This window comes from Bombina bombina, chromosome 5 (genome assembly GCF_027579735.1).
Source record: "Bombina bombina isolate aBomBom1 chromosome 5, aBomBom1.pri, whole genome shotgun sequence".
NCBI lineage: Eukaryota > Metazoa > Chordata > Amphibia > Anura > Bombinatoridae > Bombina > Bombina bombina.
In genome coordinates, this window is record NC_069503.1 from 811,592,179 (window position 1) to 811,617,025 (window position 24,847).

The 24,847-nt window shown below is 36.9% G+C and overlaps 1 protein-coding gene across 1 annotated transcript in view; it reads left to right on the forward strand.

The window, feature by feature from the left end:
• Positions 1 to 24,847, forward strand: part of LOC128661629 (serine/threonine-protein phosphatase 4 regulatory subunit 1) — a gene marked incomplete in the record, with an annotated part of 255,897 nt that overhangs the window by 1,024 nt on the left and 230,026 nt on the right. The window contains 1 exon segment of the mRNA XM_053715861.1: positions 2,439 to 2,483. Coding sequence (XP_053571836.1) covers positions 2,439 to 2,483 — 45 coding nt within the window.

Below are 24,847 nucleotides of genomic sequence, written 5' to 3' on the forward strand. Positions count from 1 at the left end.
TGATGTTCGGATCTCTTCAGAACCAAATTTCTCCTTGTGAAAGTAAAGCACACTAAAATCTGGATTTGTTTCACTTTAATAAGAAATTCAGCTCTAAAAATATTGAACATAACGAAATTGCGCCTACTTCTGCTGTCTGCATTCAGCATTGAACTAAAAAATGCTGAATGTACAAGTCTATCTAATAGCCTGCGCTCCAGTCACCCTCTTCAAAAGTCAATTTTTTGTGTGAGCGAACAATTTGAACTGTTCTCCAATCGGCACTCTAGCTCAGAAGAAAGTGCTGTATGGCTAGATAGGTGATTGGAGAACAGTTCTAACCGTTATCTCACTAAAAATGTGAGTATAAGTAAGCGGCCAGAGAGCAGGTTATAAAAATAGAACAGCTAGATTAAAAAGTCACAGCACATCTTTATTAGAAGTAATACATTAAAGTCCATCTAAAATATCGCTTGGATTCTGGACGTGATTTTAAAACATGTAAATCTTACCATCACTTTAAATTCCTTCACAGACTTCAAAACGCATGTCTAAGTTCTCAGTATTCGGTATGATTCATTAACTTAATATAAAGTTGCTAATCCTTGCTATAAGTTAAATGTGAAACAGGTAAACGGATAGTTTACCCAAGACATTTTCTCCCCTTTAATTTGTATCCAATTTACCTGCTAAAGTGTATTATATTTGTTACAAGTAGCTTTTTTTACTCTTATTTCGGCATCTAAAATAGCTGATTTAGCCTGTGGTATCCCCACCTATACTGGAAGTTTCTATACTTAAGTCAAGGCTGTTTACAAGCAATGTAAACACAGCCAGCAGAAGTAATTACACTCCCGGTGGGGTGTAGAAGAGATAACTAATACAATTATAATATTACATTGTTCTTTGTAAGTATTGAGCTTTGGTTGACAGACAAATATAAGGAAAGCATGTCTGTGTACACAAAGTGATAACATAATGATATCTGATTTTTACATGCACGCTCAACCAATTGTAATAGGCTGTTGTTTCACAGCACAAAAACATATATTTCATGTACACAAAAATACTGAAAATGCAATTTCTCATAAATGTTATACTCTGCAGCTGGTATAAGTAATTGGAAATACTAGCGTTTGTGAAATGCTAGGTTTACCATTGGTTCAAATAAAGGGGACTTTAAGTCATGAAGTATAAATTACTTCATGCTGGAAGTTCCTTTATTTGTATGAAGCGTTCACCGCACTGAGCTGCTCAGGCAGCCCACGGCAGAACGCTATTTTGCTCAGAGATGACGTTTCCATCTCTTAGCCAATAACTGTGCGGGCTATCCGACTTGGTGCCAGATGGAACTCTCGGCTATTTACTTAGAGGTGGAAACGTCCCCTTACTGCAAAATTAGCGTTCTGCCGTGGGCTGCCTGAGCAGCTCAGTGTGGAGGACGCTTCAAACAAATAAAGAAACTTTCAGCATTAAGTATTTTATACTTTGTTACTGAAAGTCCCCTTTTTTATTTCTTCCAATTGTAAATCCTAGCATTTCACAAATGCTAGGATTTACCATCTCTTTAAAGGGACACTGAACCCAAATTTTTTTTCTTTCATGATTCAGATAGAGCATGAAATGTTAAGTAACTTTCTAATTTACTCCTATTATCAATTTTTCTTTGTTCTCTTGTTATCTTTATTTTTAAAGCAGGAATGTAAATCTTAGCAGCCAGCCCATTTTAGGTTCAGCACCATGGATAGTGTTTGCTTATTGGAAACTTACATTTACCCACCAATAAGCAAGCATAACCCAGGTTATCAACCAAAAATGGGCCAGCTCCTTTGCATCACATTCCTGTTTTTTAAATAAAGATAGCAAGAGAACGAAGAAAATTTGAAAATAGGAATAAATTAGAAAGTTGCTTACAATTGCATGCTCTATCTAAATCATGAAAGAAAAAATTTGGGTTTAGTGTCCCTTTAAGGGAAAAGCAATTTTACAGTATACTGTCCCTTTTAACTGTACATAATGTTTAGCTGCATGTGTGCATTACACAGAGTTTGACAAATCACTGGTGAGTCATTTTTACTTCTAGCTCCTAAACCAGGGGTCGATAAATCTGTTTAAAATTTAGGAGCCAGAAAAACTTTTAGGAGTAAGACCGTGGTATTTCTTTTTACATATATGGAGAATAACCCAAAAAGTTAGGAGCCAGGGTTAAAATTCTAGGAGCCAGTGGCTCCTGGGTTTGTCGTGCCCTGTCCTAAACTTTATATGGCTTGCTCATCAGTTTTTTTTGGATGGCTATTTTTATGTCAATTATTTTAACTTGTTATAAAACTGTGAGTGCTCCTTTATATGTATACCTTTTGGGTGCATGTTGCAGCCTGTCTCTGTTAAAAGAATGCTTATTGCTAATGTAAGAGTTATCTTTTGTTTCTTATGATTGTAATTTTTTGTTTGTCTTGTAGATTTGACGCTACTGCCAGAAGATGTGCAGGAAGAGATAGATGGATGTAAGTGATTCTCTCCTTAAGTCACAGAACAATACTGTGTATAAAATATCTACAACCTTTGTTGTTTATTATGGAAAAAGAAACTATCTTTAAAGGGACACTGAACCCAAATTTGATCTTTCGCGATTCAGATACAGCATGCTTTATTTAAGCAACTTTCTAATTTACTCCTATTATCAAATTGTCTTCATTCTCTTGGTATCTTTATTTGAAAAGCAAGAATGTAAATTTAGAAGCCGGCCCATTTTTGGTGAACAACCTGGGTTGTTCTTGGTGATTGGTGGATAAATTCACCAACCAATAAACAAGTGCTGTCAAGGGTAAAAATTGGCTGGATCCTTCGCTTAGATGGCTTTTTTTCCCCTTGAAATAAAGATAGCAAGAGAACGAAGAAAAATTGATAAGAGTAAATTAGAAAGTTGATTAAAATTGCATGCTCCATCTGAATCACGAAATAAAATATTTGGGTTCAGTATCCCTTTAATTTTTGTAGATCTGCACTTTTAGTGTATTTAATTTTACACACTGGAAAAAACATTTATCTCATTCTCTTGTGAGAGGTATTAGTTGTGTATACTGTCTTGGGTCTTCTTGGAGTAAATAGAAACCCTCCCAATAGTCTTCAGATTGTCACCTTCTACTGTATCAACCCCTTATGTTTCTTACTATTGGGAGGGAGATAAAACACTTTGAAGCTGAAGTTTGTTTTGCTAGGCGAAGTAAGGAGAATTTTACAGAAACGGTCAAGATTAAATTTTAATGATTTGCAGGGGGTGCAATTTTAAACCACTTTCCAACTTCTGTTATTTAATTTGCTTCTTTTTTTAAGAGCATACCTAGGTAGGCTCAGCAGCAGCAGTGCACTACTGGGAGCTACCTGGTGCCTTTCATCATTTACTCACCTGGTTTGTTTAGCGAGCTCCCAGTAGTACATTGTTGCCCCTGAGCCTATTCTTTAGCAAAGGATACCAAGAGAATGAAGCACATTTCATAATAGTAAGTAAACTTTGTAAGTTGTTTAAAAATGGAATGCCCTATTTGAATCATGAAAGTTTCATTTTGACTTTACTGTCCCTTTTTAACTTCTTAGTACAGCATAGTCACTAAAGCAGTGATATAGCCACCTAGGGCTGCAACTAAGGATTATTTTCGTAATCAATTAATTATCCGATTTATTTTTTGGATTAACTGATCAGATGGAAAAAAAAAAGTCTTGTATTTTAAATAAAATCCACATACTGAGTGTTGCAAATATAAACTTCAGACTAAAACTTTACATTAACACAATTGTTTGTCCAATTTTTAAGCAGCAGAGCACATTTTTATTATAAAAGTGAATGTAAAGTTGAATGAATGAGTGCCCGTTTTTTTAAAAACAGGGGCACTTTCATTAAACTTTACATTGCAGCATTTTTTTTTGCATACTTTGCTTTTTACTTAGGAAACCCAGACCGGCGATCCTCCGCCCGCTGCTCCTCTGTACTTACTACAGTAATGTTGAAACCGGCTTCCTCCAATTATTGCGTGGCCTCACAAGATGGACGCTCTGGGGTGCACGCCATGATTGGAGGAAGCCGGTTTCGTCATGGCTGAGGTAAGTACAGAGGCGCTGCGGGCGGAGTATCGCCCGTCTGCTGTCATAAAGAACAAGGTAAGTATTTAAGAAAATGCTGCAACTTAACATTCACTTTAAGCAAAACAAAACCACAAATGGTTTGAAAAGAGGAAGCATTAGAATGAGGTAGACTATCACTATTTATAACATTCTGTTATTCATTCTTTCAGAAACTTTACATTAAAATTCAAAAATGTCATCATGTCCACATGCTCCTGGCTGAAACTGGCTCTCTTTTTGCAAGCTATTTTGCCTGCAGCAGAGAAGAGGCGCTCAGATGGTGTTGAGGTGCCTGAGATGCATAAGTAGGGTTTTGCCAATTTCGCAAGGTGGGATATTTCTTTGTTAGCTCCACCAATGCAAAGGGTTTTCCTCCTTGGCAGGGGGCCTCACAACAAAATAAGCCTGGACTTATTCTAACTTAAAAATATCTTAAAATTCTAATTGCAGTGGTTAAATAACCAGCTATAAAGTTAGGGAAAAAATATCTAGTCCGCTCCTTAAAATAATATATATATATATATATATATATATATATATATATATATATATATATATATATATATATATATATATATATATATATATATATATATATATATATATTATTGCACACACACACTCATAGAAGTTGAATCTGTTACATATCACAATTTATAAAAATAAATAAAGTCAAAAGCACTAATGACTATATATCAATAACGGGATAATGCCTTACATATTTATCTATAGAGTACATATCAGCAATAGCAAGCAATCTGCTAATAATTGTGCAAACAGATAATAGTGCACTTCAATTCAAATAACTCCCATCAATCTAGGGCTAGGTGTAAATAACAAGCTCGGCACTATATCATGCAAAGCATAGTCCCAAATCACCTGATTTAATATAAACAATCCAAATGACTGCTATTATTACTGGGTTGCACATAAGCCAGGAGTATTTGTAAAGTTAAAATGAAACTTACTGTCCTGAAAAAGTAAACGTCTGTAGACCTCCTTTAGGCTAAGGATATAACCATAAAACCATGTGCAGGAGTTCATTCATCAGAGTGAAGCAGCTGGTGCTGTGTGCAGACCAACTAATGGATAATGAGATTCGTTGAGAACTATTTTCATAATTGATAATATCGATTAGTTGTTGCAGCTCTACAGCCAACCCTGACTTGTTGTTCAAGTCACTTGATGTGTAAAATAAAAAAAAAAAGGATATGAGGACTGTGGTAAGATTCTTAGTGTCCAAACCATTAGTAGCTAGCTGTTATTCAGTGTATCCTTGGATTGTGTGTTTTACAGCCTAGCTATACCTGTGTGGGTGGTCCAGCTCTGCTACTGCGTTTTGCAGATCAGTATCTTTATCACAAAATTTTGTGGTCATGGGTCAGTATTTGTATAATTTTTTTTTTGTAAATTCCTCTTTAGTGTACTTTATTTTACATTGCATTGCTTTGCTTCCAATTTCAACAAACCATTTATGCACTATAATTGGTTCACACATTTTCACTTTAAAGGATCTATTAAAGAGACATTAAAGTACTTTTTTTTTTTTTTCTATGTTGCATCTAAATAAGGACATTTTTGATTGTATTACCTTTTATAAATGTGATGTTCCGTTGCCCAAAAAAAAATGCTAGTGGAATCTGTAACTTTCTGACAGTATTTGTTATCATTATGATTATAGTTTTTGTGTAGGGCCGCCAGATTCTGTAGAGATGTGAATGTTATCAGCCAGTGAGCAGTATTTGGGGATGCATTGTAAAACATGTGCTTCCTGTTTTTCAAAATAAATGTAAATCATTTTTACTTCTTTTTTTGCTGTACTACAAAATATTTCTAATATTGTTGCTTTTTATGGACACAATTAACATATTTATGAGTTTACTAGTTGGTAAGCCTGCCCAGAGGGCAGTCTGTGTTGTTAATAAAAAAAACAAAATTTTAATTACAGAAAAAAATAAATTATCAAAAATAAAAAAATTAAGCCTAATACCTTTGAAAATTAAAAAGCCCCCCCAAATTAAAACACCCCCTAATCTAATGCTGAACTACCAATAGCCCTTAAAAGGCCTTTTTGTAGGGAATTGCCCTAAGTTAAACAGCTCTTTTGCAGTTGCAAAAAAAGTCCCCCCCCCTAACAGTAAAACCCACCAACCCCCCCCAAACTAAAACACTAAAACACTAAAAACCTAAACTATCCATTGCCCTGAAAAGGGCGTTTGTATGGGCATTCAGCTCTTTTGCTGCCCATCCCTAATCGGAAAAAAATATTTAAAAAAAAACAACCTAATCAGCTCTTTTACATTAAAAAATACACAAAAAAAATCCCCCCCTAACAAAAAAAACCTAACACTAAAAAAACCTAAACTACCCATTGCCCTTAAAAGGGCATTTAGCTCTTTTTTACAAAATGCCCACCCTAATCTAAATTAAAATTTTTTTTTTTTTTTTTTTAAAAACTTTAGTCTAACCCCCAGGTTTGGTCCGGCGGAGAAGGTCCTGTCCCATGCGGTGAAGTCTTCTTCCAAGCGGCGACCTCTTCTTTCTTCCAGGAACAATCCGGACGGAGCTGAAGACCGGCAACCCTGGAGTTGAAGACCGCGGAGCCGTGGAGCGTGGAGGATCCTCTTGGTACGATCACCGCCGTACACTGAATAGTGAATTCAAGGTACGCGATTAAAGATGGCGTCCCTTGAATTCCTATTGGCTGATTTCATTCTTAAAATTCAAATCAGGCAATAGAATTTCAGTAGCTCTCATCCTATTGGCTGATTTGAACTGCCAATAGGATTTAAGTAGCTCTCATCCTTTTGGCTGATTTGAATTTGAAGAATAAAATCATCCAAAAGGAATTCAAGGTACGCCATCTTTAATCGCGTACTTTGAATTCACTATCCAGTGTATGGCGGCGATCGTACGAAGAGGATCCTCCATGTTCCAGGGTCGCCGGTCTTCAGCTCCGCGCCGGATTGTTCCTGGCAGAAGAAAGAGGAGGTCTCCGTTTGGAAGAAGTTTTTTTAGATTAGGGTGGGCATTTTGTAAAATAGCTAAATGTCCTTTTATGGGCAATGCCCAACAAATGCCCTTTTCAGGGCAATGGGTAGTTTAGGTTTTTTATTTTGGTGGGTGTGGGGTTTTACTGTTAGGGGGGACTTTGTATTTTTAATGTAAAAGAGCTGTTTATCTTGGCAATGCACTGTAAAAAGCCCTTTTAAGGGGCTACTGGCAGTTTAGCATTAGATTAGGGGCTGTTTTTATTTTGGGGGCCTTTTTTATTTTCATAGGGATTAGGTTTAATTTTGTAAACTTTGGTAATTTTGTTTTATTTTCTGTAATGTTAGCCTTTTTTAATTTTTTGTAATCTTAGCTTTTATTTTTTATAACTTTAGTATTTTTTAGTTTAGGTATTTTTTTTTTAAAATTTAGGGGGTGTTAGGTTAGTGGGCTTAGTAATTTAGTTATTTGCGTTGTGGGTTTAGGGGTTAATAGGTTAATTAGGTTTATTGTGATGTGGAGATTTTGCGGTTTAGCGGTTAATAGGGTAATTACCGTATTTTTCGCTCCATAAGACGCACCTTTTTAGAGGAGGAAAACAAGAAAAAAAATTATTCTGAATCAAATTGTGTAGTAAACTATTTAATAAACTATAACAGAATAATAGAACAGCAGTCAACAGTGGAATAAAGAACCACCAGGTTCATTAACAAAAGAAGAGAGACTTTAAGGTTCTTCTAGTCTGTGTACCCCTAGAACTCTGATTTGCTAGAGTCAGAATTTAAGATGCTCAGATCACAAATATCACTTTCGACGCTATCTACAGATAAGAAATCATATTTGGTTCCATCCAAAGCATTGCTAATGCCATATTTTTTGCATGACTGTACAACGATTTCCTCCTTCACTGAGTGCCATGATGTTTTCAACCATTCACAAACTTGAGTGATAGAGGGCTTCTTCATTCGTCCAGTAGGTGTCAGATCATGATTACCAGCAGCGATCGAATTTGTTCCACTCTTCTCGCATAAAGATTTTAAATGGTTTGTTGATGGAAACATAGAGAGGTTGCAACTGGCTGGTAAGACCTCCCGTAATTACAGCTAGATGAGTCTTTACTTCTTTAAAGCACTTTTTTGTAGTTTTGCTAATATGTGCTTTACACTGGTCAAGCACTAATAAGGCAGGTTTTTTCAGAAGCCCTCCAGGACATTTGGACCACACTTTTTCAAGCCATACTCTCATTCCATTTTCGTCCATCCATCCTTTCTCATGAACATGTACAACTCCTCTTGGAATCACTTTTGGAACTGTTTTCCTTTTAAAAATGAACTTGGGTGGCAATTTTGGTGTCAATTGCACAGCAAGGCAACACAACCCTGTAATGGGTTTTCTCATGTCCGTAGGTTTTCTAGGTGATAGTTTTGGCACCTTTCAGATCAACAGTCTTATTAGATGGCACATCAAAGGTTAGCGAGACTTCATCCATATTCCCAATCTGGCCAATTTCAAACCCATTTTTCTTCCTAGCATCAATTACAAATTTATGAAAAAAAGAATCTTATTTTCATATTCTTTTGGCATTTTTTGTGCAATTCTAGTTTTGGTGCGCATAGCCAAGGCCACATCACCTCATAAATCTGTAGCACCACAATGGTGATCCAGTAAAATCGTAAATGCCTTTCTCTACAGCAATGCGTTTGGCTTCATATATTATAATTTTTGTAGAGACTGAAAAGCCATTATTCCGGTGATGTGTGATCCATTCTTTCATGGTCACGTCTAACTGTGGCCACTTTGCAGCATGCCCACGAAAAGTGTGCTTACTTTTTATTTGCTTTTTGCAGCTGATCCTCCTGTTTCCTTCAGTCTCTCTCATAATTTTTTTCAGTTGGAGGTGGCCCAAAATGTCTCTCTGCTGCTCTGTTTCAATGCTCCTTTGCATAGTTTACTACCTCCTAGTTTAGTTTAAAAGGAATCGTATATGCTATTCTTTTCTGCTTTATCTTCTTTGTACCGGTATGTACGGGGAAGGTTTTCTGCAAGAAAATACAGTGATGAAGAATCTGTCAGTAATGTACCAGTATCTCCAATGTTTACCACTGAGCGCTGACCATTTGCGTTATCTCTCAGCATGGTCTTACCGTAATTCAGAAAACACACTCTGGTGACACAAATCAAATAGAATTGCATCCGTATTAAACTACGGTAACAATTTACAACAATGGTATCCTATAACCTGCTTAAAGGGATAGGAAAGTCAAAATTAAACTTGCATGATTCAGGTAGAGCATGTCATTTTAAGAGACTTTTATATTCCCTTCTATTTTCAAATGTGCTTTGTTCTCTTAGTATCCCTTGTTAAAAAAATTACAATATGCACATATCATATACACTAGTGGGAGCTGCTGCTAATTGGTGCCTGCACACATTTGTCTCTTGTGATTGGATAAATACCGTAGATATTTTCAGTTTTCTGTCAGTAGTGCAAAGCTGCCCCTTCAGCAATGGATAACAAGAAAATGTGATAATAGAATTACCGTAACTTGGAAAGTTGTTTAAAATTGTATGTTCTATCTGAATCATAAAATAACATTTTGGGGTTTACAATCCCTTTTAAGAGACAGAAACAAACAAACAAAAAAATTGACTTTGTGCATCATATGTACGGTATACATATGATGTACAAAGTCAAATTTTTTGTTTGTTTTTGGGTATCATGTCCCTTTTTAGTATTTTTTTTTTTTTTTTTTTCTTCGTATCATGTCCTTTTTAGTATATATTTTTCTTTTTTTTTTTTTTTCTTGAAGGCCAAGAGCCTACATTTGTACCATGTTATGATTTAAAACACAGTCAAGGAATGAACAAGTGCTAGGAAGCACCAGAGAACCTTTGGATTTATCATTTTGGAGCATTCCACAAGAATTACCATACATCACATTCAGGGCCAGTGCTAGGTTTTTTGGCCACACAGGCGAAGATACATTTTGCTGCCCCCCCCCACCTTATTACATTACATAGCATTCCATTGTTAGTATTTGACAAACTGTTACAGAGGTATGCTAACAGACCTGGGTGCTGGCTGCTTGCTGCTAGGTCAACCATCAATTGATGTCAATATACCGTAATTATTATCAGGACAGGAAGGAACTACCGTAACTAGTGAAGTCATTTTTAATTGAATGAATGACACCCACACTGACACACTCATACTGTGTGTGCCCGGCCGCTCCGGCCCCCTCAAAGTCAGAGAGACTCCTCCAGGCCCCATTCTAGTAGAAATTCAAATGCCCCTCCTCATAGAGCCCATTCCAAGAAATGCCGCCTCTGGACCTCTCCCCAGAGACCCCCACAAGTGCTACCACCATTCCTACCTGCTCACTCGTCGACTGTCTTCAGCGGGCGGGCTCACTCAGTCACCACCTCACGTGGCTCAGATGGATGCATGGTGCTGCTGCAGACAGTGTGTGAGCCTGTGCCTGTAGAGATGTCAGGCGGCTGCGGCTCATTCCGCAAGATTTCTCCCTCTCAGTCTCAGAGTGAGTGACGTCAGGACTCAGTCAGCGACAGGCAGCGCAGCAGCTGCGCAAGGCAAGTGAGCTCTGCCTTGTCGCGCTCCACTCTGAGTCTGACAACAGACCACCACGGTGCCAACATTAAAGTTAAAAACAATAATAGCCGGGACGGGCAGCCGGGCCAGCTAGCCAGGTCACTGTGCGGTGTCACTCAGGAATCTTGGAATTAGTAAAATAAGTTTAGTTGCAAGCGAGATCAAAATTAAATAAAAAATAATAAATGTAATTTTTTTTTTATCATAGGCAGTCGGCACTGCTCTCAGCGCCCCCCTGCTGGTGCACCCTAAGGGTGCTGCCTATACTGCCTACTACAAAACGCCAGCCCTGATCACATTTGCTCCATAAGATGCACAGACATTTCCCCATACTTTTGAGGGGGAAAGTGCATCTTATGGTGTGAAAAATACTGTAGGTTTATTGCGATGTTTGGTTGACCATTAAGGGGTTAATTACTTTTTTTTTTGCGATGTGTGGGTTTGCGGTGTATTTGTTAATACTTTGTGTGGGAGGTTTTTTATGTTTTTTTTTTTTGTAATGCTTTGTTTGCCATTCCATTGAGGATGCGTGCGCAACTGCCGATGGCGACAGACATTACAAACGCAATTATAGTATAGATTGTACCTTTAATTTGTATATATCTATAATGTATTTTGGTATAAGAACTGCATTACAAAAAAATGTGTATAAATATTTTTTGTAAAACTGTCCTATTTGGTGATAATTTTGGGGTGTTGCTACCAGTGATACATCACTTGAAAAGCTCTTGAGTATGTTTCTTAAAGGGCCATGATACCCAAATCTTGAAACACTTGAAATTGATGTAAAAAGCAGATTAGAAAATATCACCTGAACATCTCTGTTAAAGAAGATATTTTACCTCAAAAGTTTCTCAGTAGCCACATCCCATTGTAAGGACTTCTAAGCAGCAAATCAGTATGTCTGTCCCGTGAACGCTAAGGGAGTGAGCTTTGTGAACACTCATCTTATTTCCCTATTCAGTTTAAGGAAGTTTACTATGAAATCACAGTAAAAGAGTTCATGACCTCAGCACTGCTGATGCCGATTGGCTGCTGTTCATTTCTTCATTTTTTTTTTTTTTTTTTTTTATAACAGCAGCTGAATTATAACTTTTTATACAGTACTTACTCTGCTGAGCTGAGGAGATTGTGAGGTAAAATATCTTCCTTTTTTACATAGAGATGCTCAAGTGATATTTTCCTGTCAGCTTTTTACAGTTATACTGCATCACTTTCAAGTGATTTAGCATATGAGTATTATGTCCCTTTAAATCTCCTTTGCTGTGTCAGTTAGGCCATATACAAATGAGCTTGTTAAATGATCTAAACAATCGTTGTGTGCAGGGTTAAGAAAGGTGCAGTATGCAATGATGTCCTTTGTAAGGTACGAGGTTTAATGGGCTATTAATTACAAGTGTGTGTATTATATTATAAACAAACTTGGGCTTTAGTAATAACTGGTGAATGCTATAATTTAAAGGGACAGAAAACAGCTTGAGATATTTTGTTTAGTTATGTATTATCAAACACCTTTGTAATCATCATTATTTTGTCCCCCTTTTGTTTAATTTAGCTCTGAAAATTGAGCAATTGCTACTTCTCAGAATATGAAAAGCACCCTGCTGAATTCTGAAAGCTAACACTGCTACATATATTTTACTAGTTAGCTTTAACTAATAACTGTAAAACAGACTACTTTATACTAATTTTATGGACGTGGCTAGACGTTGTCTGCAGACTAAAGCTCAAATTGGCTCCTGTAAGGCAAATGGTGGGTAGAGTTTGGCTATTGAAAAATAATTTCAGTAAAAAGGATGTTGTTGATATTATCAGGTATTTGTAGCGTGCCAACAGATTCTGCAGCGCTGTTAATTTGTTTTAAAAATGTTAAGATTTGGCTGATGGGTTTTTCTATGGCAACACAACATAAATCTGCTGTAATTACAAGGTGTTTTACTGTCCCTTTGTGTCTTGCTTTACCAATAATTTGTACCATGATTGTTTTCCTGGTGTAAGATATTATCCTTTTTGTAAACTGTACAAAAAAAAAAGCATACACAAATATATTGTTTGCTATAGAGTGTCACACCAGATGTAGGAGAAACTGAATAATTGTCGGAATACTTTTGCATGATTCAGTTGGGCACAAGGCCATATTACTTGAATATTTTCCAATTAAAGTTAAAAATATTTTTATTAAGTCTGTTTCTCCCCCCCCCCCCCCCCCCCCAAGCCTTTATGCTACTCGAGCGATCCAATGGAGGTACATAGCATGCATCACACATACAGGAACATTTTTTGCTAGAATTGTATGGAATGACATGTCTGAATGTTTAAATACCCAACAACACCCCAATAAGGTTAATAGTGGTGTTAACCCTTTCCGGTTCTATATTGGAATATATCAGACAAAGGGTTTTACCGCTTGCAGTCCAATGTCGGATATATTCCGACATGACTTTTCCACCGGCATCCTGATTGGCAGGTGTGTACACACCCACAAGAGCTCTAAAGCTGAACTTTCAGGAGTCTGCAAGGGTGAGGACGGAGTGAGCACTTGTGGAACCACTAATATGTGTGTGTGTGTATATATATATATATATATATATATATATATATATATATATATATATATATATATATATATATATATATATATATATATATATATATATAATGGTTTCTTTTATATTTCTGTTAGTTTTAGAAAGTTCCCTGACATGTTTTATTCAACCTTTTTGTTTTGTACTTGGGCTCTTCTTGCTTTTTAATGGGCAAAATTAATAAATGTACATTATATCTTCCACTGGTGCATCTGCTAAAAAGATGACTATTCAAAATTGATATGTTTCCCTTTAGACTTTCTGTCAATCAATAAAACGGTATTCCTAAACTTGATGCAGAAAGCAATCTGACCAAGAAGATATGATGGCTCTACTTTTAAAGTTTATGTGAATAAAGTAGTAGGAAAGGAGAAAAACACTTAGGTGTAGATTACAAGTTGAGCACAAAATATCACGAACGCGCAAGCTATATTTGCACTCAACTTAGTAATACCAGCTCACGCAAAAGTGCAATGCAAATGCGACCTCGCATTTAAAATATCCAGCTACTTATAATTTGCCCATTTATGGGTGCGTGATAAATTAGCGCTCCACTTGTAATCTAGACCTTAGTGTTTTTAAAATCCTTTCTGGACCATATGTTGCCCATACCACAGGCATCAAGCTGGCTGTGTGAGCTCCATCTTTATCAAGGTCTCTCTGCTCTTATTGACCATCGTATTCATCAGACCCTTTCAGAGAGGGTAAAGGGACAGTTTAAGTCAAAATTAAACTTTCTTTATTCAGATAGGGTATGCAGTTTTAAGCAACTTTCCAATTTACTTTTATCATCAAATTTACTTTGTTTTCTTGGGAGTTTTTGTTGAAAGCTAAACCTAGGTAGGCTCAAACTGATTCCGTAACCGTTAAAGGCCATCTCTTATCACAGTGCATTTTGACAGTTTTTCACAGTTAGACACTGCTAGTTCGTGTGTGCCATATAGACAACATTGTGCTCACCCCCGTTGAGTTATTTATGAGTCAGCACTGTTTGGCTAAAATGCAAATCTGTCAAAAGAAATGAGATAAGGGGGCAGTCCGCGAAGGTTTAGATACAAGGTAATCACAGAGGTAAAGTGTATGAATATGACAGTTTTGAATCAAAACTCGGGAATAGGTAATTAAGAGATTTATCTTTTTAAACAATTCACATTTTTAAATAGACTGTCCCTTTTAAGCTGGTGGGGGCGGAGTGGGCAAAAGGAGAAAGTTGAGACGGAAAATTCTCAGAGCTTAAAGAAGGCAATGGAGCTAATTGTGAAAGGAGCACTCTATAAATATTCTCCATTTTCTAATGTCAAGTGCCCCCAGGGATTTGTTGCAATTTTGCATTCAAAGAATTTGTGTAGACCCTCAAGCTTTTGCAATAAGTGACCTAGAACTATGTGGACACCAAAATTTTCACTTTCATGATTCAAATAGAGAGTGCAGTTTTAAGAAACTTTGCAATTTACTTCCATTATTAAATTGTGCATAGTCTTTTTATATGCACACTTTCTGAGGCACCAGCTACTACTGAGCATGTGCAAGAGTTCAGTGTATATGTATGAGTCTGTGATTGGCTGATGGGTGTCATTTGTTATGCAATTCTACCGTATTGTCCTTTTTAAGGGCAGTCGGGAAGAGAGCCGTTCATATTTTGCTTGTAGTTTGTGGTTTAAGTGTTCAGTAAAGCCTGTAGAGGCTGCATTGTAAATTCTGTCCTGTAGAGGTTTGCGGCCCAAGCCCTTCACTTGTGACCATAACAGATTTGTATTTTGTCATTGCCACCAAACATGAGCAACATGAGCTCTGATGCTCTTTGGTTAATATGCTAATTAGCCAACAACTTTCCCCCCCCCCCCCTCTCTTAGAAAACAAGAACACATTTTGTATGCATAGACTAGTTAACATTAATGTTCCTATGGGAATTGTGTGGAGAAGAATTTTCTCTCTATTTTGACATTTCCGTAATGTTATTAGTTGTTGGACATTTCTCCTGATTTCCAGGTTCACCTTTACAATATGTGTAATATAATCAGTAAGTTATGAATGGAGTAAAATACATAAAAACACAGGTGGGATCCAATAATGTGTACTTTAAAATACAAAAAAAGATGGTTGCACCATAAGATTCTCAAAGTAATGGAAATGCAGAGCTAAATAGGAGAAAACTTTGATCTATAAGTTCTGAGAAAGCAAAGTTTAGCTCAGTAATTTTCAACCTTTTTTTTGCCGTGGCACACTTTTTTACATTAAAAAAATCCTGCGGCACACCACCATCCCAAATTTTTACAAAATTACACATTGTAGCCTAATACAGTGTGTTTGTGTGTGTGTGTGTGTATATATATATATATATATATATATATACACATACACACTGCTGTCATGCCATGCGCAGTTACCCTCATTTATTATCTCACTCAAAATAAAAAAACGGCCTAGAATAAAAAAACAAGCAAAATTTTTAAAAAATGTCAGTGTGTCAGTCTGCCGCGGCACACCTGAGGATCTCTCATGGCACACTAGTGTGCCGCGGCACACTGGTTGAAAATCACTGGTTTAGCTAACAAATATATAGTGCTGACTGGGCTAGTCAATGGGATTCAGTGTGACAGAATCTTAATACACAATAGTACAATAATTATTTCAGTATTTATATCACCTTAAAGGAGTTTAATGCAGCCACATCCACTAAACTGCTCTAGCATCTGTCTGTGTGTATTGGTGAGAGGAAATCAAGGTCGTTCATTCATATCCTTTCCTTTAGTGAGTCATGAAGGTCTGGTGTGCTTCATCAAAACAAATCTGAACCACCATGAAACACATAAGGGAAGGGTTATGATTAATTATAACTACAGGAGCAGGGTAGTATTACACCCAAGAATTTCCTTTAATATTATGTGACCATGTGCTGCATATAACTTTGGATCAGGATAAAAAATTGCTGTAGTGCTACGTTTTGGACCCTGGGCCTTTGATTTAACAACTCTGTCCTAACCCTTATGGTCCAACACACAAGGTTGTTTTTTTTTTTTTTTTAATTGATTTTTCAAGAATAACATAACAATAATATAATGCATGATGTTGTCAATTATACAAGGTAACATAAAATTTTGTTCTTTCACAAACATATATTTATCAATCATCAAACTATAACATGGTCTAGATGTGTTCACAGTGATCAGTCCTATGTTTTATATAGTTACAGGAATAGCTATATAATAAGCTTTATTTCTATCCGTCCATACATATTAAGTACCTAAAATGCATCGCTTTCGAATAAACTAATAAAGGCAGGTACTCTAGTCGATTAGTATTGACATACTTTTATAGTTAAAGGGACAGTTTACTCAAAATTTTTCTCCCCTTTAATTTGTTCCCAATGATCCACTTTACCTGCTGGAGTGTATTAAATTGTTTACAAGAAGCTCCTTTACCCTTATATTGGCATTTGAAATTGTTAATTTAGCATGTGGTATCCCCACCTATTCTGAAAGTTTGTGGCCGTGCGTACCAGCTATAGATAAGCTTTGTAAACACAGCCAGCAGAAGAAATTACACTCCCAGTGTGATAAAGCAGAGATAAGGTAATAAAATGTTGATTTTCCATTGTTCTCTCAAAGTATTGGTGATTGTTTGTTTTAAGGACAGATATAAGATAAAGAAGCAGGTATATGTACACAATGTGATACAGTAATGAGATCTGATTATACCTACAAGCTCAACCCATTTTATTAGGTTGTGGCTTCAAAACACAAAATCAGAGCATTAATATACACAAATAAGCCTTAAAAAGCTAATTTTCATACATTTGTTACTCTGCAGTTGGTATAAAAAGCAATTGTAAACACATTAAGGGAAAAACTATTTTACAGTATACTGTCCCTTTAAGCCATTACTGTAAAATTCTTAAGATCAACAAAATAAGAGTGTTGATGAATGAATTGGACTATAGACATGTCAAAGTAGATATTTCTATAGGATACAATTTCCTTTGCTTACAAAGTAAGCTATATGGTGTAAGGAGGGGGGAAGGAGGGTGGAGCCAACATAATCTCCCAGAGCTGGGGTTATGGATTAATAGTAAGACAGAGGTGTGACCATATGAAACAGAAGGGCAAAGCCTCTAGGGAACCAGTAGTGTAAGTAAATATGTAGTAAATTAGATATTTATCATCCTGATGTGCCTATGCAACAGAATACAAACAGTGTAGACGATCAATAACATACGTTTTTTTTGTTTGTTCAATAAATAAAAAGCAAAATACCATAACTTGTATCGCACAAGCAACTGACAATATAATGTGGATAATATTATTGACTCGTTACTACAAGGTTGCAACTTAGTACTCATTGTCCAGTTTTAATTAGGGTGTTAAATGACGGGGCTGTGTCATTTATTTATAGATCAAGGCATTGATAGGATTTAAAGTAGATAAGCGTGACTAGTATTATAGTAGTAAGCATTACTTGACTATTTAACATTAGAATATGCTTGCACAAAGGTTCTAGAACGATACCACGTATCTCTAGTATTTTCAGATGTAGATTAAACTGAACAGATTCTTCTACACTCTCCGATCTGTATCCAATTCCCTAGTTCCATCTATTGGACAAAGTCGGTGCTCATGCTAGATTTCGGCAAGATTCCCTGCTAAGATATTTGTTACCCAGGTATATATCTTAAACCCTTCTAAGAATGGGGGGGGGGGGAGGGGTAGCACCAGAAATACCTTTAGATAATATTTGGGCAATCAGATATTATAGATTATCAAGCATAGAAGAGCCGGGGATATTACTACCAGACATTGGAAATGCATACAGCAATCAATATAAAAACACCAAAAAAAATATATATGACAAGAGTGGGTTATTTACATAGCTCTCTTGGGTATAGTAAACGTGGTTTCGCTAAAATCAGCCATGTCATCTCGGCCGATGACAACACGGCATTGTAACTAGACTTTGTGTTTACTCAAGGGAGATGAACAGAAAGGAGGAAGAAGAGCAGTAACAGGTTCCACTCGAAAAAGACAACAGTAGTAATAAAATTAAAGGGCCATAATACCCAAATGTTTAAACACTTGAAAGTGATGCAGCATAGCTGTAAAAAGCTGACTAGAAAATATCTCCTGAACATCTCTATGTAAAAAAGAAAGAGATTTTACCTCAAAAGTTCCTCAGTAGCCACCTCCCATTGTAAAGGATTTCTAAGCAGCATTTTAGTGTGCCTGTCCTAGGACAGCTTAGGGGATGAGCCTTGTGCACTCTCATATTATTTCACCAATCAGGTAAAGGAAGCTTACTATGAAATCTCATGAGTTAAGTCAAATCTCATGAGATCACAGTAAGAGTTCATGACCTCAGCACTGCTGATGCTGATTGGCTGCTGTTCATTTTTTCATTTTTTTTATTTTTTTTTACCTGCAGCTGGGAGCAGCTGAGTATAACTTTTTACACAGAACTTAATCTGCTGAGCTGAGGAGATTGTGAGGTAAAATATCTTCCTTTTTTACATAGAGATGCTCAGGTGATATTTTCCTGTCAGCTTTTTACAGCTATACTGCATCAGTTTCAAGTGATTTAGCATATGAGTATTATGTCCCTTTAAGCATCTGTACAGTAAGAGCATGTATATACTTAACATAGTAAATCAAAAAGGGAACATCATATAACTCAGCAAGGGTGTATGAAAACACTAGTAATAAATGTAAGTACAATTGAACAGGGTTACTAAATTTTTTGAATAGAACAAGCATAGACCTTTAAAAGATTAAGTGTATCAGAAACCTCTGTCACATATGCCCATTTGACTAGGTATTACTATTTAGCCTTAGAAAAGTTAACATGTCCATGTCCTGGTGTGGATAAATGTGTTTTTAAACTGAATAGAAGACATATTTTAAAAATCCAGTGAACGTCTTCTGTGGGATAATTTAAGAGGCTCATGCTAGATTTGTATTCAAGTATAAGTCTGACATGATATCTAGCAATTATCCAGAGATAAAATGTATAGCACTGCTGCCAGGTTCCGTTTTATAGCGTCCTATAGTTATGCTTAACAGCCGCAAAATGGTAAATTAAGCACATTATCCCATTCCAGATTTAATGTTGTTGATAGTTTCTAGTGTGTTGGACTATCTCCTGTTCAGCTTTTTAGTGGTTGTCCAAGTCCTCATCTTTAGGTAGGTTTTTTTTTTTTTTTTTTAATTAGCTTTATTATGTAAAATATAAGATGGGATTTACAACTTTTGGAGACGCAGCTCCATATATTTATACATGAATAGCTTGACAATATGTAAAAAGGCTTTTAGGCTAATTAGTTTCAACAAAACAATTTAACTTTGGACTGGTGCAACCCACGTCTGAGTAAAAACCACTTTATCTAATTATTCATGTGTAGTTTTATGACATATATAAGGGATCTCTTACGGCTTACATTCGTTGAATCACTAGACAGTGAAGGGATTATATGGTTACTCTGCGTGTTGATACTATACCTAGTACTTTCGAGTATGGGTTTGAGGTTAGATTATATATCTTTAATATAGGATTCCCAAGTTGTCAGGATGTCTGAGTACATGTCCATTCTGTCACGTTTCATGTAGTAAAGTTCCTCGAGGTGGATAGACTCAGATACTCTTTGTATCCACATTACTTTTGTGGGGGGGGGGTCTTTAGCTTTCCAATTTTTAGCTATTAAAAATTTCACGCTATTAACCATAATATAGAATAATTTAAGAAAGGGTTTATGTTTTATCTTAGGAGGTTTGTTTAGTAGCCACAGCAAAGGGTCCAGGGGAAATTGGGTTTCTAAAATGTCCTCTATTTCAGTAATCACAGTCCTCCATAAATTTTTTATAACTGTGCACCACCACCACATGTGGGTCATGCCACTATTAACATGGCCACACCGCCAGCACTTATTATTAGATCTATGATATAATCTGTGGATTTTTTGGGGTGTATAATACCACCTATGGAGAATTTTCAGATTAATTTCTAATGCTGCTGTGGAGATTGAGGTTTTTAGAGTGGATTGGACTATCTTCTTGCCTACATGTAGTGGGATTGTTATTCCTATGTCTTTTCCCCAGCTATCTAGGTATGATAAGGGTTGTCCTGGGAATGGGGTGATCAATATCTTATATATCATCGAAAGTGTGTGGCGAGTCGGTGGGCGTCGGACACATAATTGTTCGTAATTAGTCAACGGTCTGGTCATGTTTGGGGATTGTTGGTGGAGTGTGATAAAGCTGTGGATGCGCCTATATGTGAACCAGTTATTGAGGCAGGAAAAACCTTGCTCAATTAAGTTGGTTTGTGATTTAATCTGCTCATTTTGTATGAGCCAGTGTATTGGGAAATCTTTAATGTGAGAAGGGTAACAGTGTCTCTCTATGCTTGGGCCTAGGTCGAATTCTCCATTTTCCACTAAGGACGTAAGCGGGGAGGGTCTAGAGGTGAGATTTGGGAAATATATCATTATTTTGCTCCACATCGTGTATGTTTCTGATATAATGGGATTAGTATGTGGTAGTTTAAATTTAAGTGATGGAAATGACCAGCAGTATCTGCTAAGATTTGTTGTGCAAGTTATTCCATGTTCCATGTCAACCCACCGTTTAAATGTTCTATGTATATTCCAGTCAACTATTCTTTGTAAGAATATTGCGTATCTGTAATATGTTAGGTTAGGTATACCTAGTCCTCCTTGTGTTTTGGGTAAGGACATAAGTTGTTTGTTAATTCTAGGGTGTTTCTTGTGCCAAGTGAAGTCGCTAAGCGCTCGTTGAAGTAAGTTTAGATATTTTTCTGGCAGAGGAATTGGTAATGTTTGGAGAATGTATAAGATTCTAGGAAATATATTCATTTTTATCAGGTTAATACGCCCTAACCAAGATAGGTTTTTGGATCTCCAACTCGATAGGTCTCTTATAATCTCTTTTTTGATTTTTACATAGTTGAGATTGTATAATGTCTCTATAGATGTGGCTAGAGCAATTCCTAAATATTAGAATCTAGTGTTATATTAAGAATTTCTGATTTGGGGATGTTGATTAGGAAGTTCGATTGGGTGTGAAAGTTGTCAAATTCTTGTATTAACAAGGGTAGGGATGTTTCTGGGTTTGTTAGTGTAAATAGGATGTCATCTGCAAACAGAGAGATAACATATTTTTGATCATCTATGGTGATTCCCTCAATCCCAGGGTGGGATCTAATTCTAATCGCTAAAGTCTCTATTACGCAGGCGAATAATAAATGGGATAATGGGCACCCCTGCCTCGTTCCATTAGATATTTTGAATGAATCGGACAGGGTGCCATTTATTAGTATTTTTGCGCTTGGGTGGGTGTATAAAGAAAATATATTTTGCATTATGCCTTCCCCAAATCCAAATGCTTGTAGGGTCAGTTGCAGGAAGTCCCATGCTATCCGGTCGAAGGCCTTTTCGGCATCGACCGAAAGCATGATTAGTGGGAGTTTCTGGTTTTGTACAAAGAAAATTGTATTAAGGGCCCTTACTGTGTTAACTTTTGCTTCTCTCCCTACCACGAACCCCACTTGATCGGGATGTATAAGATCCGGTAATAAGCCATTAATTCTGTTTGCCAATAGTTTAGAATATATCTTGGTGTCAGAGTTTAGAAGAGAAATTGGCCGGTAACTCGTAGTTAAGTCGGGTGATTTATTCGGTTTCAGTAAAGTAGTAATATGGGCTTCTAGTGCTGAGTCCGGGAAGGGGTGAGCAAGATCTATTGAATTGAAATAGTGCAGGAGGTGTAACGCTAGCTGTTCTACGAATACAGAGTAGTATTTGTATGTGAAGCCGTCTGGGCCTGGCGATTTGTTGTTAGGGAGATTTTTAATCACAAATTGTAGCTCTTCTAGTGAAAAGGGTTGATCTAATGCTTCTTTTTGCACTTGGGTCAGTTTGGGGAGACTCAAATTGGCGAGATATTCCGTTATCATTGTATGACGGGAGGTGACGTCTGAAATCGGACTGGGGAGTAGTTTAGGTAAATTATATAATTTTTGGTAGTAGTCACTAAATGACTCCGCTATGGCCTGTGTTGATCTATGAGACTTATCTTTGTCGTCTTTTATGTGGAGGATGTAGTTGGAGGTGGATTTTTTCTTTTTTATGTATCTAGCCATAGAGCGTCTTGGTTTGTTTTGGTCCATGTAGGAGTGCTGTCTAGACAGGAAGGCGTATCTAGTCTGTTCTTTATTAAGGATAGAGGCTAAATTAAAACGTTTAGCTTGAAGAGTTTGTAGTGTGGTGTCGTCTTTAGTGTTTTTTTTATGGATTTCTTCAAGTTGTGTTATTTCTTTAATGAGGGTGGTAATTGCTTCCCTTTTTTGCTTATTAAGACGAGCTTTATGAGCTCGCCTCTTATGGTGCATTTATGTGCTTCCCAGTTGTTCTGTGGGGAGGTGTCTGTATGTTTGTTGTGAAAGAAGAATTCATCTATACGAGTTTGAAGTTTTGTGGTAATGGAAGGGTCAGATAACAGGCTATCGTCTAGTTTCCAAATATATTGTTTCAGGGGTTTGGAAGGCCAGCTGAAAGCACATTGTACTCCCGCATGATCTGACCATGTTATTGGGGAGATCTTTGCTGATCTTGCTAAGCTCATACTGGTGATGTCAGTGAATATATAATCAATTCTCTTATATGTCTTGTGGGGGAAGGAATAGAACGTATAGTCTATAGAATCTGGGTGTAGGGTTCTCCACACGTCTAAACAGCCCAGTTGTTTTAGAATATTATTGGACTTCTTTATGCTTGATTTAGCATTAGAGGAGGTATGTGAGGAGCTATCTAAGAGTGGGTTGAGGGTCAGGTTGAAGTCTCCTCCTATCAATAGCATGCCTTTTTGATGTTCTGTTATTGTATTTGATACTTTTTTGAGGAATGAGTGCTGTTTTGTGTGCGGAGCGTGTAGTGAGACTATTGTAATGGGAAGGCCGTAAAGCAATCCAGTGACTAGGATATATCTTCCCTCTCTGTCCCTATGTACTGATATCTCTTGGAATGGTATCCCTGCTTTTATTAGGATCCCCACTCCTTGGATTTTTTTCTGGGGGTGAGAGGCGAAGTAACTTTTACCAAATTTAAAATGAAATGTTTTGGGTTCTTTCCCCTTTAAAAAATAGGTCTCTTGGAGCAGTATTATGTCTCCCTTCTTGTGTTTAAAATCTGTGAGTGCTGTTGTCCTTTTTCTGGGGGAATTAAGTCCCTTTGAGTTGATAGAAATGAAGTTTATAGACCTAGTGTCGATTACTTTACGTGACTGTAGAGCCATGAAATAAGTGGGTTATTGGAATAGGAAGTAATCTGAGAAACGTAGTGAGAAGTGGATGTGGGAAAAGACCTTGATAAATGTGGTGTGTGGGTGCCCAGTCCAGAACAATCTTAGAACATAACAATTTAAACCAAAACAGTAAATAGCATGTGGAGGTATAACACATTACTAAGTAGAGTGACAATAACACTTGAAAGTGAACAGAAAAACTGAACATTAAAAAAAATGATAATAGCATCTTCCCTTTAAGAAAGATGAGAAGAGGAATGGCCACTCCTCCTCATCAGCCAGGTCTTGGGAAAGACCGTGGGCCATGGTCGCTTATATATGCTACCCTGGGGGGTTGTTTAGTTTTTAAGGTGGTCAATGTCCTACTTGAAATAAGGAAAGGGAGGTAGGATAAAACTAGGAAGACATGTTACATTTCACCTATTAGGTATTGTTACCACCTATTTGTGAGGTCTCATCTGGATAGGGGCATTGAAAGCTTTGCATTAACATTTTCTGATTAATGGGAGAAGGTTATACACTCCCCAACATAACAGTGTATACTATCATAATATAAATATCTGTAGAAAAACAAATTAAACAAGGAACATTTATAGTCTATTCACATGTTATTAGTCTTCTCTCTGAGAGGGAGGTCAACTCGAAGGAGCAGATAGGTATCACTTTTCAGGCATTTTGTAAAGGCGAGGAAAGTAAACCATAATATAAGACAGTACTTATTTGAAGAAGAGCTGATGATGCATATGGGATATGTGCAGAGTCTCAAGGAGGAATGTTGTGATGATTAGGAGAAGGCCTGTTTTTGGATTTTTTAGACACACTGGACCAGGTAGAGTGTGTTCCTGTGGTCTTTTTACCCTTGAAACGATCTGAAGGGGGATATTCTGTGTCTGAGTGTGAGGATGGATCGACAAGTTTAATGCCTAAAGCTTGTGAGAGAGTGTCCAAGTCCGAAGACTCTCTGTACACTAGCATTTTGCCAGCGTGTGGGATCAGGAGGCTGAAAGGGAATCCCCATCGATATTTGATATGGTGTTCTTGGAGGGCTGTGGTTAGGAATTTCAAGGCTTTTTGCTTTTCAATGGTGGTTGGACATAAATCTTGGTATATTTTGTATTTCTTTGTCTTGAAACGTTATGGGATGGGTGTTTCTGGCCGCTGCCCAAATAGTTTCTTTGTCTTTGAAATGGAGTAGTCTGATGACAACATCTCTCGGTGGGGCAGAGGGGTTAGGGCGAGGTCTTAGTGCCCTATGGGCT